Below are 13,550 nucleotides of genomic sequence, written 5' to 3' on the forward strand. Positions count from 1 at the left end.
TTTGTAACTCTCCAAACGCCACGCGTTATCGCATATTCCGTTGTCTAGACTAGACTGTTATACGCATTCACCCCTCCCCACGCCTCGCTCACAATACGACGGTACACTATTCCTATAAAAATTTATTTTTAGTTATCGTACCCGTACACGCGTGCTTGTCATCAATATTATATATATGTAAACAAATTTTTATTTTGACTGACCAATAACGCCCGCGTCTAATGCGCCTTACGTATATATATATATATTCCTACCGCCGTTTATACCTCGGGTATAACGTTAGTCCGACCCGCCCGGCCATAAAACACAGCTATACTTAGTGCATGATACTTTTACGTAGTTAAGTCGCATTATTTGTATAAATATATATATTCTAATTACTATTAAAATTAATATATTAACACGATTTATTCTAATTAAGAGATATAAAGTATTCATTCCGATTACGAGGGATGATTTCCGTATCGTCATTTTTCGTCACTACCTCCACGTTCCGGGAGTGAGTAATTTACGCGCCTGCTGCTTTCCTTGGATGTGGTAGCCGTTTCTCAGACTCCCTCCCCGGAATCGAACCCTGATTTCCCGTTACCCGTAACAACCATGATATTGATAGTAACTACTATCATAACATGAAACTAAAAAGTAAAAAATAAATATAGTTTAAAAAACTAAAAAAACACGCTTTTAAAGCACATCGAACTAAAAAGTTAAAAATAATTTATAAAATAATTATGAAAAAAATACTAGTATTATTGTGATGAAAGCGTGGGTGCATTGTGTCATATTTTTCGTATATTGAGCGCCCGACGCTTTTATCACAATAATACTAGTACTTTTTGTTCATTATTGGTTTAAGTTTATTTTGATGTGCTTTAAAAGCGTGTTTTTTTTAATTCTTTAAACTATATTTATTGGTAATGTCAATCATACATTTTATACTGACCAAGTATGAATTTATTTAGTGAACTCCTTCATTTCTTGCTTCATTGTGCATCAACGTTGAAAGTTATAATTTTTAACTATTATATTATAATCAGTATACTTTGATATTTTAACTTCACTACGATTTGTGTATTTTGTGAAATACGCGTTTCACAGTCACTAATTCTTTAGTAGGTTTTATGTGGAGTGTTTACTTCCGGAGATTGAAGATCCTCATTTCCCTAAAAGGTTGCTCAGATCGGATATAAAAGAGCCAAAAAAGTATATCAAATTCACACACACAAAAAAAAAAAATTATTAAAAATTTGTTTGGTATTTTTTCGCTTCCATACAAACTATTTGCAAGGCAAAACAGGTCTCACTAAAAACTAACAGATTACTCTAAAGGTGATAGTGCATAAAAAGATATAAAAAAAACTTTTTTTCACTATTCTTGAAATGAATTGATTTACAATCGGCTAAAATTTAAATAATTAATTCCCAAACAATTTCAATCATGTCCAATGTTTAAACTTAACTAAGTACCAACTACTACATATTACTAGGTATTATTATTTTAGAATTTCATAAAACATAAAACATCAACGTTTAATAAGCGGTAACATTCGAAAGAATATCATAATATTATCTAATGATATTTTATTTTAATTACATATTCATTTTGTTTAATATTATGTGCGCTTTATCGCCTTTATTAATGAAAATAATGTCACGCACAACATAACAACCAGTAGTAGAATCACAGACTATATGAGATATAGTCTGTGGTAGAATGATATGGCGCTCCATATTAGACGCCCGTAAATATGCACGCATGCCATCTAGAATGTTTGACAAGATGTGATTGAAGAGTTTGGTTGTAAAACATCTATAAGCGCAATCTCATGGTGTCCTCGTAAGGTTTTTTTTGCGTTTTGTATTAAAATAAGACAGAATAAACCACTAAAAGTGCTAATTATCCTTAGAAGGCCAAAGATCTATTTGTTGTGAATTAAATAGGATTCAAATATGATTTTTTAATTTTTATAGAAATAATGGATATTTCGAACGACTAATAAAATGTAGATTGTAAGGGATATATTTTTAGATAATTTATAAACAAATTAGTTATCATGTAAATTTTTTCCTTCTTTTATTTGTGAAATAACGAAGAGTCATATTAGTTATTGCCCACTAAGACAATTATTAAGAGTAATTTTATGTTTACATTTAAATTGCTGATAAAAAATTAATGTTAGTCACTGTTATTAATAGTTTCTTACAAAATAACAGTAACTGTTATTTGGAAAGTAACTATTATTGTTTGTAACAGTTATTAAAATTGATAACAAGATGTCATCACTAATTACTGGTGTATTATTCTTGCAACGATATGAAATGAGTCATATATTTTTCAACAACCATAGTTTAGTAAAATTATAATCTCACTAATGGTAACACTGATAAGCAGCAACGTTGATTCAAAAATTCCGTTGTTTAGAAGGTTAATCACTAAATGTGGTAGTAAATTTGTGGAGGGAAAATGAACTAAATATTGTGTGTTATTTATTATATCATGTCAATACTCAATGTTATTAATCGATTAAAAAAGTAAAAAAGTCCTATGGAATATGTCTAATTGTGATCGTAAGTACTATATGTAATAAAAATATAAAACAATTTATAATGCAAAGTCCATTTTATTGACTTTGCGTTATGATTTTTTTTTATAATTAATGATTAATTTAATTGTAAAGTTAAATATTTAAATAGACTAATAGGTATTAAAACAATTATTTTATTTTATTAAGTAGATTTTTTAATTTTTTTTTCTATAGCTTCCTTCTTTGTCCAGTATAACAAAGATTTGTTAAGTCAATGTATATATCTTATTTTATTAAAAGCATTTTAAAAATTAAGAGAAAACCACACGAAATTAAATAAATTTTAGTATAAAAAGCAATGTTGTATTGAGTTTAATGAACATTAATCAATGTTGTATTCAATTTTTCTTTAAGGGGAGCTGTAAGCAACCAGAAAAGAAAATTTTCCCATAATTTTCTAAAATTACTTAAAGAAAAAAGTTAACCAATAAAAAAATTTTCTACTCAATATTTGATTAAACATTACAATAAATAAAAAAAATTGTTCTATTATCACTCTATTAATCTCTAAAGTTAACAGTTTTATAGACTTCGATTTTGATTAAGTCATCTTATTTTACATATTAAAAATTAGGGATTAAATCAATGTTTTAAAAATTCATACTTGGTGACAAATATAAAGCTTGTTACTAAAATAGCTCATTATTCATACTTTTTAAAAAATAAAGTTTTATTATCATTAGAATTTGAATTTATATGCATTTATAAATTTTATTCAAATTGTTTTAAAAGAACCTAAGTTTGTGCAAATTTGTTATTGGAATATACACTAGCGTAGAAATATTTTTATTTTAAAGAGAATAAGTCCCTCATTTAGATCACATTACTAAGTTTTTAAACCTATTAATACATTTTATATTGGCTGGTGATATGTTTAGAATAATTTAACAAAATGTATAAATTCATATAAATCCTTTCACTAGTTATCATTAAATAATAAATATTATTATAAATTGAATAAAAAAATAGATAACTGTTTTTAATATAAACATAATATTTAAAATTTAGATTGACCATATTATAGTCTAATCTAGTAGTTTTCTAATGTGGTGGTGTCCTCTTTTAATTATTATTTACTGTAAAAAAAAAAAGTAATTTATCTGAATTTTTTTTATATGTTTTCTTATAAATCCAGCTCAAAATAATCGGGTAATTATTTGTGATATGGACAGCTCCTCAGGCCTAATTGGTAAGTAATTTTTATGTTTTACTGTAAATAATGTGTTAAAAATATTTTATCTCATACATAATATGATATGAATGGATTATTATTTTTTTATTTTAAAATAATAGCATGATTACTAGATAATTTCTATGTGGTTATATAAGTATTTTTGTTATTTTATATAATTTTTTTTAATATAAGTTTTATTATCTAAATTATGCCTTAACTTTTACATTGATTGATTAATAGTATTAATTTTTAGATCAAAAGTGTTTACAAGAAACTGGTGATAGAACTTTCAATGTTGAATGGTCAGTATTATCTTCATTAGATTCATTAACATCAAAGCCAAATAACTCTTCTTTGAGTGACAATGTTTTTAAAAATTGTTGTGCAAATCCATCTGAAACTCTAGTTAGTAAAGAAAAGTTTATGGTATTAGATAGTGATACTACTAATATGAATGAATCAAATTTTCAACCAGATGACATTACATGTTCAACATCGGGCAAAACTACAGCATTTCAAAAAAGGCAAAAAACATCATCATATAATTATAGTTTTATGTTTGAAAACATATTTGCTGATGACGATGATAGTAAAATGGAAATTAGTAGCAATTGTAACTTGAACTGTTTTCAAAAACGAAAACGTATTTTACCTCCCTCTGATGTTGATTTCAATAATGTTAGTAAACTTGATAATACTAAATGTAGTAGTGTAGAACTTAGTATTGATTCTCCACAATTACGTTTTTCAAAAAGAAATAAAAACAAAACTTCTGATGTGTCAAATTATAGTTTGACTTCTGTTGATAATTCTGTTATTAGTAACAGAAGCATTTCTATTAATAAAAGTAGTATGAAAGATAATTCAAAATTTAAAAAACCAGTTGATGTCTCTTTACCTATTAGTAATACAAATAATGAGATAAATAATTCAAATAGGAGCCAACGAGATTACTGTAGCTTAACTAGAGCAACAGATTTAATTTTAAGTAATAGTTTGAATGAAACTAATCATTCAAATAATAAATCATCATCGTGGGTTGACCCATATGTAGGAGATTCAACTCTGAATAACCTATCAGTTTCAAATGTTGATCAAATCTCAATGTGCAGCTCTCTTGACATTCCTAGTTTAAATCATACATATGATGTTAATGTCAATTGTAACTCAACTCGTATTAATTTATCACAAACAACAAAAGAATGCATTGATTTGCTTAAGTCGCAGGGCCAAAAAAACAATGAAACATATACCTTAGAAAAATCTAACCAATCTGAAACTTATGATTTTGGTTCTTCCTTATTAAAGAAAAATAATGTTCATTCAGATACTTATACTGTTGATAATAACAAAACCATTACTTCATTCAAGGATGATGTAACATTAAAAAAAAACGGTAAATTTAAACTAAATAAAAATTTCCATGATTCAGAAGTTTTTGATGGTATAATTAATAAAACTCAAGGAAGCAATTTTGGAAATAGTATAACTTTCAAAAAGATTGACGACAAAGAAAAATCATCTATCAATAATAAATTATCTAAATCTATTGAAAATAATAAATGTATCGAGTTAAAAAATTCATCTTTTACACAGACAACCAGTGTAACTAATATGCATAATAATCATGTAATAGATAGTAAAAATTGTTGTAGTTCTAATGAATCGTTATTCGAATTAAATCTAAGCAGTAACAAAAATAATCACTCTCATTCCGGATCATTTCCTAATGAAAACATAAATAAATCTGAAAACTTTACTGCACTGAATAAATCGCAAACAAAAACACGTAAAAAATTTAACTTTGCATCATCTATTCAAACTTCAAAGATTCATGAAAAGTCTAGTAATAATCATGTTGTTAATTTTTCATCTAATCTAATTCTAGAAGATTATTTAATAGACACAAATAAGTCTTCAGAAAATATTATAGAAAAAACTGCTCCTGAAAGTCAAAACTCAATATATGGTTTATCTCAAACAACAGTGAAACATTTCACTGTAAATCACAGCATTGGGACACAATCTGGAGTTTTCAATGATTTAATTGATAAGACCGTACAATGTGATTCACCTTGTACTTCACCTATTCATTTAAAATTTAATCATAAAGATGTATTGAGTAGTAATTCAAATATGTTTAATGATGTAATTAGTAACAGTCAAGATTTAAATGGATCAAAATGTGAAAATTCATGTAGTAGCAGAAGTGTTGATCATATCTCTCATACTTATGATAATGAAGAAAAAATATTTAATAAAGATGCATCTTTTAAGAGTAATGAAAAAGCTGAAGAAACATTGCAAAATGTATCAATATCTGATTTGTCTCAATCAATTGTTCATAAATTTGTAGGCAAACAATGTATAGTTACGCAATCACAACTATTTAGTGATTGTATTAATGATACTTTAGATAGTTGTGCAAGTCAAAATTTATCAAAAGAAATTAAATTTAACCGAAAAAATATTCCAGATAATGCATCTATGTTTGATAATGTAATCGGTAACAGTCAAGATTTAAATGGATCAAAATGTGAAAATTCATTTAGTAGCAGAAGTGTTGATCATATCTCTCATACTTATGATAACGAAGAAAAAATATTTAATAAAGATACATCTTTTAAGAGTAATGAAAAAGCTGAAGAAACATTGCAAAATGTATCAATATCTGATTTGTCTCAATCAATTGTTCATAAATTTGTAGGCAAACAATGTATAGTTACGCAATCACAACTATTTAGTGACTGTATTAATGATACTTTAGATAGTTGTGCAAGTCAAAATTTGTCAAAAGAAATTAAATTTAACCGAAAAAATGTTTCAGATAATGCACGTATGTTTGAAAATGTAATTAGAAATAGTCAAGATTTAAATGATTCCAAATTTGTATCACAAACTGAGCATAATTTATTAAGTAATGAAAGTATTAAATCCAGTCCAGCTCAACCCAACCAGTCTTTGATATCTGAAAAAGTTAATACATCTACTTCTAATAAGGTAAATGAATTATTGAACCATACTAATAACTTAACTTGCATGCTGTCTAATAGTGAAATTTCACAAAATATCACTGAAAAGGATCATACTAATGAATTACAAGATACTAGCCGAAGAACAAGATCTATGTCAAAAAGATTTTCAGACACAAAGAATACTAATAAATCAAGCATGTCAAATAAAACTAATTTTGAATCTGAATATGATGTGCTTAGTTTGAATAATATTTCATCATTTTCAATTTGTAGTTCCAAGAATGATTCTTATGAAAATAGCAGTTGTGTTCAAACAAGTACCACTTTTAATTCTACAAAAAATGATATATCACATAATATAAGAATGACTAGATCCTCAAAAAATACTGATGAAATACTAAATGTATCTCAATTATCTAGTAAAATCAATAACACGCTCATGACTAATTCTTATGATAAAAATAATTCTTTTTCTGATCAGTCAAACAAGTCAAAAAATATTTATACAGAAATAGAAGAATCAGTTTTAACAGATGTAACAACTGGAATACTAAATTATGACATGACTTTAAACAATGAGAATAGTAGATCAGTTTCTAAACATGTTTCTATTCATAAAGATAATATTGTAAGTGAAACACAAAGCAATGTAAAAGTAGCATGTCTAAATGTCTCAGCAAGTTTACATGATTTTTTAACAGAATCCTCTTCTACTGATGTTAACAGCAGAATAATTATGAGTAAAGAAAAAAAAGAAAGTATTGATTCACCCCTGGATCACATATCATTAAATGTTCGAAAAACAAGATCAGCCTCTAAAAATAAAATTGAGAATTTAAATAATGAATCTCAATTAAATAATACTGAAAACAATGAAAAATCATTAAATTCTCTTAAATTGAATAATACTTCATTATGCTCTAATAATAGTTTATTATATAGAAATGAAAGTGTACGTGCAACCGATAATGACAATAAACTGACAACTGTCAAAGAATTTCACTGTAATAGAATGACAAGATCTTCATCAAAAAAATTATCAGGAAGAAAAAGTATGAATAAATCACATGTTTCTCATAATACTGTGATTAGTTATGAATCCGAATCTGAAATTCTAAGTTTAAATAATACTTCATCATTTTCTTCTGATAGTTCTAAAAATTATTCCAATAAGAATTGCAGTTCACATCTCTCAGATGTAACATCTGAAATTTTAAATGATGATTTATCAAATAAAATTTTTAAAACTAAGACCTCAAAAAGTTTTTCAGAATTATCATTATTGAACAAAAGAAAAGCTATTAAATCATATAGTAGATCAGATCATGATATGTTAAAGATCAACAAAAGTTTTGCTGGTACTACAGAATATTCAAAAGGTCAGACACAACCGACTGAATTCACCAAAGATTTCTTAAATAGTGAAAGCTCTTCTTCTAAAGGTATTCATAATATGTTAAAATATAACAATTGTTCTAAAGTAATAAATTCAACAAATTTAAGTGAAAATTCATTAAAGAAAAAAATTTCAAAAATAAAAAATGATTTAAACTTGACAGAACCTTCTGTTGATCAATTAAAAAATAACTTAATTGAATGTGATGAATATATGGATATTGATAATAATATACCTCTTACCGTATCAAATAATCAAATAACTCCTAAAAAATCAAATATTTCATCTGCATTATCAGCTAAAACATTAGATGTTGATAGGTCAACTATTTCAAATAATATATCATCTAATGGTATTAATACTTCAAAATCAAGAAAAAAAGTTTTTAGAAATAGCTCAGTACGTAGGTCTACTAGAAATACTAGTGCTGCCAATAAGTTAAAAATATCTTTCGAAAATTTAAAATTAATGTCAGAAAAACAAAACAGCAAAGGACTTAGTGATTTATCAACTTCAAATAAAAATGTTACTATTAGATCACAAATTAATGAAACTTTTGATAACTCCTCTAGTAATTGGTTAACAATATCTGAAAATACAACTAATAAAACATCTAATCCATATGATAAAAATTCAATTATCAACAACAGAAGTATCATCACACAGCATATAGATAATGTTATTGGAATAATTTCTGCAAGAAAAAGTACTAAATTGCATCCTGGAATTTTTGAATTGGAAGATCGCACAGCTGGAGTATTTACGAGATCACTGAAAAAACAAATTAGCAGTCATAGCCCATCAATCTTAACCAGAGCATTAGCAATGGATTGTCCATCTGAATTCATATGTTCATCTGTTACAGTTTCGGATGAAAGTATATTGGAGCAATCAGGTATTGAAGAAAATATAACAGAAAATTTTAAAACCTTATACAATAAAGAGCCATGGGTTACCAAGCGCTTATATAATTTTTTAGTGAGTAAGTTAGAATATAAATACAATATTTATTCTGTAAAATATGCAGAAAAATTTGTATTATATTTAGCTTCTATTATGAAAGAGGTAAGAAATGAAGAGGTTGATATGCAAATGTATTCAGATTTGTTGAAATACCACATGGCAAAATACAAAATAATCATGAACACATCAGATTATTTACAATTTTTAACTGATTTCATACCAAGGCCATGTTATGATAAATTAATTCCCAATTGGGATATTAATATTTCAAAAGTTAAATTTGATTCATTTAAATCATTCATTCCTATCATGGAAGATGAAGAATTTCTAAGTACAATTTTAAAATATCTTAATAATACTATGTTATAATTATACTTAAATATTTTACCGTTTAACTTAGGAATCTACTACTATATGAATGTTATTCTTGGACATTAAATTATTATGTTAACTTTCATTTTTTAATGTCTATTATTATATAGTTATTTAATTTTAAATTTTATTGGGTAAAAGAAATGTTAAGCCTTCAGAATTTTTTTATATTAAGGATGAACAGTAGAACTTATATAATTTTTAGATATGATAATGTATGAGTAATTTAATGTTTTTTTTTATAAATTATATCTGTGAAGTAATGAATTTATTTTTATTTTAATTACCCTAAGGTACTTAAATGAAATTATCATGAAACTTAATTAATACAATAAATATTTTTTTAGGAATATACAATGAATACATACACAAGTGTACTAATTAATATATATATATAATAAATTAATATTGTGAATAGATGTGATCTAAATTTGTTATGCAAATGCAAAATCTATTTGATAATTACATTTATAATAAAATAAAGAAATCTTTCTATCCTTTAAAATAAAATACAAAAACGATTCTCACTAAGAGTTTAAGTATAATTATAAAACTTTGCGGGGCAGTTTCTCTAAAATATATATACGTTTTCAATTTTAACAGTATACTGCTTTAACTAATAAAGGCTTTTAATGTCATATAAGTCTGCCTTTAAAATTATAAGGATTACACTAGTTTACCTAATAACCATCATGTTGGATCATTGCTCTGTAAGATATTCACAATTTTGTACCTAAATGTGAGGAGGAGAGTAGTTATGAAATGACTAATGATAAAAATAGCAATATTTATACTTCACCTCTAGTCTATAGTTTAAGATATTAATAACTCTCTAAGTATTAATCAGAAAGTTGTTATCGACAAGTCAATTTCTATTTTTTAAGTTATTTAAAAATGTATGTTGCCATTAAAAGAAGTTAGTACCTCTATAATATATAAGGAATGGACCTAAAAATTATTTTATAACAGATAAATGTGTAATTTTTTTACAAAAATATAATTTTACAATTTAATTATGCTTACTATTTGCATCCCAAATGTTTTAAAAGTAAATCCACTATTGTGGAGGTTATTTTAAAAAACTTAAAAACTGTTCTCTTAAAAATATAATATTCAAAATATATTCTTATAGTAATTAGCTATTATATAACTAATTATATATTATTATATAATAAAAAAAGCGTAAGAACTTATTCTAATGTTAAAAACAACAACAAGTGAATTATTCAAGTTTTTAATAACAAGAACTACATACAAACTTATAAAAAAAAAGTCATATTTTTGGTGAAAATGTAAATGTCATTATTAATTGTAAATTTTAAATAATTTTATGAACACAGTTATTTGAGAAATAGCCTTATTGAACTATTTATTAATATTAACATACAATTATACTAAATAAAATGATGAAGCATATAATCAGTTATTGTCGATATACAATATGTACAAAGACATTCGACATTATCTCAGCTATGTTTAGGCAAAGTTTCCATATTGATTTGATGTCTTGAAGGTGGTATACTTTGTATATCTGATATAGCTGTCTGATACATAGGACTTGTCATAGAAGTTTGATTTCTATTGTGTTGTTCCCATGAGTCATTACCTCCTCGAACAATTACTTGTGATGGTACTGATACATTTGAAGAAAAATGATGCTGATATCTAGATGATTGTGAAGCATAATTTTGATATCTATGCTGTTGAATTACTTGACTGTCCATAGATGATAAAAAATTTGATCTGGGTGATATTGTTGTATCAACATGGTTGGGAGTTGAAGAAACTTGATTTGTTCTATTTTGAGGAACCAAAGGAATAGCAAGGCGAGCATTGACAGCTAATAAGTGATCACGACGTCTTGTAAAATTTGCAAGTTCTTTTTCTAATCCTATATTTTCATTTTTTAGTTGATATAAGCATGAGAGTAATGATGCTACATCAAAATGTTGAGCCTGTTCCATTAGCAATGAACCCCCTTGCTCCCACTGACGCTCAAGTAAATCTTCTAAGCTTTGAGCACTGTTACCAATTCCGTTAGTAAACCATTCTGAACCTGATTGAGAATTTTCTGAAGATTTTTGAATATTGCGGTGTAATTGGGGACCTACAAAATTTTGTCTTTGTGATGATTCATTAGTTTCATTGAATTGTTTGTGTGTTTCAATTTCTTCATTCAAAGTATCAGTCATTTGTTGGGCCATAGAAGAATTAGGATTTAAAGCATTTCCTAGCATATGAGGTGCATCAGCAATAGGTTCAAAAGTTTTTTGATCATGAGCTATTTTTGATGTGTTAGAAGATGAATTAGTAAAATTTGGTTCTTTGATCCATGAGTTGGTTAAATTAATGGGAGGCAAATTTGGTTGTTTAGTCAAATTAGTATCAATTATTGATAAATTTGGTTCTTCAATAATTTTTAAAGTATCTGATTGTTGGGAATCATTATTTGAATCAATATCCATTAATACGTCAATATTTTCTGATTTGATTGTTTTATCCAGATTTGTTTCGTTAGGATATTGCTTAACTCTTCCAACAGATATATTTTCAGTTTTAGGGCGATTTGATCGATTGTTCATTATTTGATGTTGGTTAGAAACACTAAAATTACCCAAAACTTTTTCTTTTGTTTCATCAAAATTTCCATACTTCTTTTTTGATTTGTGTCCTTCACTATCAATGTTGGAAGACAGCTTTTCTTGAGAAAACTCTTCTAAAGATAACTCTGATGAATTTTGGGGGCGGTAAGGAGCTATGTGTTTTATTTTTACATTACTGCTTTTCTTTAATTTAGAATAATGATGTCTACAATATCCAACATATTGAACATTGCGACCATGATTGCCAGCTTCTTCACATAAAAGTCCTACGATCTGAGCACAAGTAACATGGAATCCCAACTTACAACCACTTTTTTTACAAGTCATGCAAGCACCATATCCTGACACTTTTGACTCTCTATTTTTTTCTTCACAAATATAGCAAATTTTTTTGTACCTATCAAGAGGAATTTCATTTAATTTAATTGGTTCCATTGTGTCAACGTCTGCAAATGTGACTTCTGGAATAAATAAAGCACATACAACATGAGCCCAATAGCCACTTTCAGTTGGTTTGAGAGCTCCATCTTTAGATGGGCACAGTTCACATATGACTTTGGCACTTGGATTTTTTTTTAAAACAACACATTTACTGCAATACCAAGATCCTTTTGGAACTACTCGAATACCATAACATGCTTTATGAACAGCTACATTACAATTTGGACCATCACAATAAACTAAAGGATTACCATCAAATGCTTTATCTTCACTACAAACACTGCAATTACCTAACATTTCTTTCATTTTATTTTAAGCTAAAAAATAAATAAATTTTATATAAATTGTATCATTTTGATAATTTATATTTATTAAACAAGATAACTCTTAAAGTACATACCTAATACAATTGTTTAAAAACAAATTAAAAGTTATTATATTAATATTTTACATAACCTTTAATCTTTATCAAAAATTAGCTTTAAAATTATACTTTTTAAGATATCAACATTAATAAATTTAGAAGTGGTGATTAAAGCATAAGGTTGTGTACATTTATTAACAGTTAATGTTTTAATTATTTTAATTGAAAATAAAAAAATAATAAATAATAGCATAGTTCTACATAAAACCAATAATTTAAAAAAACAAAGAGTTTTGTTATTATGTTATAATAATTAATTAACTAATTACAAAGATACTTAACTCAGATTTTTGTGGACATTTATATATTTTATATACAACAGCAAAATAATCAACAAAAATATTAACTTTAGGATTATAAAATATTCAAAGATGCTAAATTTCAACAAAAAGTTTGTGTAATCATCTAATTAAAATAGTAATTCCTTACCAAATAATAGTATGCAGAAACACTTTTTTATGAGGTCTTTTATTTTAAGTTGAGGAAATATTTAATTAAAATTTAACTAAGAGATCACATTAAATACTGATTACTATATTCATTTGAAAAATTAATATAAATATTTACTTTAACGTTCGACTTAAAAAGTCGGACATGAAAAGAAGATAATATTAACT

At 26.1% G+C, this 13,550-nt stretch overlaps 2 protein-coding genes across 2 annotated transcripts; one reads left to right on the top strand and one right to left on the bottom strand.

Moving 5' to 3' along the window:
• Positions 1 to 2,352: 2,352 nt before the first annotated feature.
• Positions 2,353 to 9,884, top strand: LOC126906750 (MATH and LRR domain-containing protein PFE0570w-like). The gene is made up of 3 exons (XM_050687571.1): positions 2,353 to 2,568; positions 3,721 to 3,774; positions 4,013 to 9,884. Exons 1-3 carry the CDS (start codon positions 2,553 to 2,555, stop codon positions 9,460 to 9,462), a joined length of 5,520 nt encoding a protein of 1,839 aa, XP_050543528.1. The 5' UTR covers positions 2,353 to 2,552; the 3' UTR covers positions 9,463 to 9,884.
• Positions 9,885 to 10,683: 799 nt separating this feature from the next.
• LOC126908669 (protein AF-10-like) lies at positions 10,684 to 13,544 on the bottom strand. Its single transcript, XM_050690945.1, has 2 exons — positions 13,363 to 13,544; positions 10,684 to 12,826 (listed from the first exon to the last, which is right to left on the bottom strand). The coding sequence occupies exon 2, from the start codon at positions 12,813 to 12,815 to the stop codon at positions 10,932 to 10,934; it is 1,884 nt and encodes a 627-aa protein (XP_050546902.1). The 5' UTR covers positions 12,816 to 12,826; positions 13,363 to 13,544; the 3' UTR covers positions 10,684 to 10,931.
• Between the last annotated feature and the right edge of the window lie 6 nt (positions 13,545 to 13,550).

The sequence above is a fragment of the Daktulosphaira vitifoliae genome, unplaced genomic scaffold (genome assembly GCF_025091365.1).
Source record: "Daktulosphaira vitifoliae isolate Bord-2020 unplaced genomic scaffold, ASM2509136v1 Scaffold_5, whole genome shotgun sequence".
Classification (NCBI taxonomy): Eukaryota; Metazoa; Arthropoda; class Insecta; order Hemiptera; family Phylloxeridae; genus Daktulosphaira; species Daktulosphaira vitifoliae.

Bases quoted from the DNA above. Each gene is read 5' to 3' on its own strand.
- LOC126908669 (XM_050690945.1), bottom strand. From the start codon at position 12,815: ATGAAAGAAATGTTAGGTAATTGCAGTGTTTGTAGTGAAGATAAAGCA.
- LOC126906750 (XM_050687571.1), top strand. The intron at 3,775-4,012 runs GTAAGTAATTTT...ATTAATTTTTAG, and splicing joins CAGCTCCTCAGGCCTAATTG to ATCAAAAGTGTTTACAAGAA.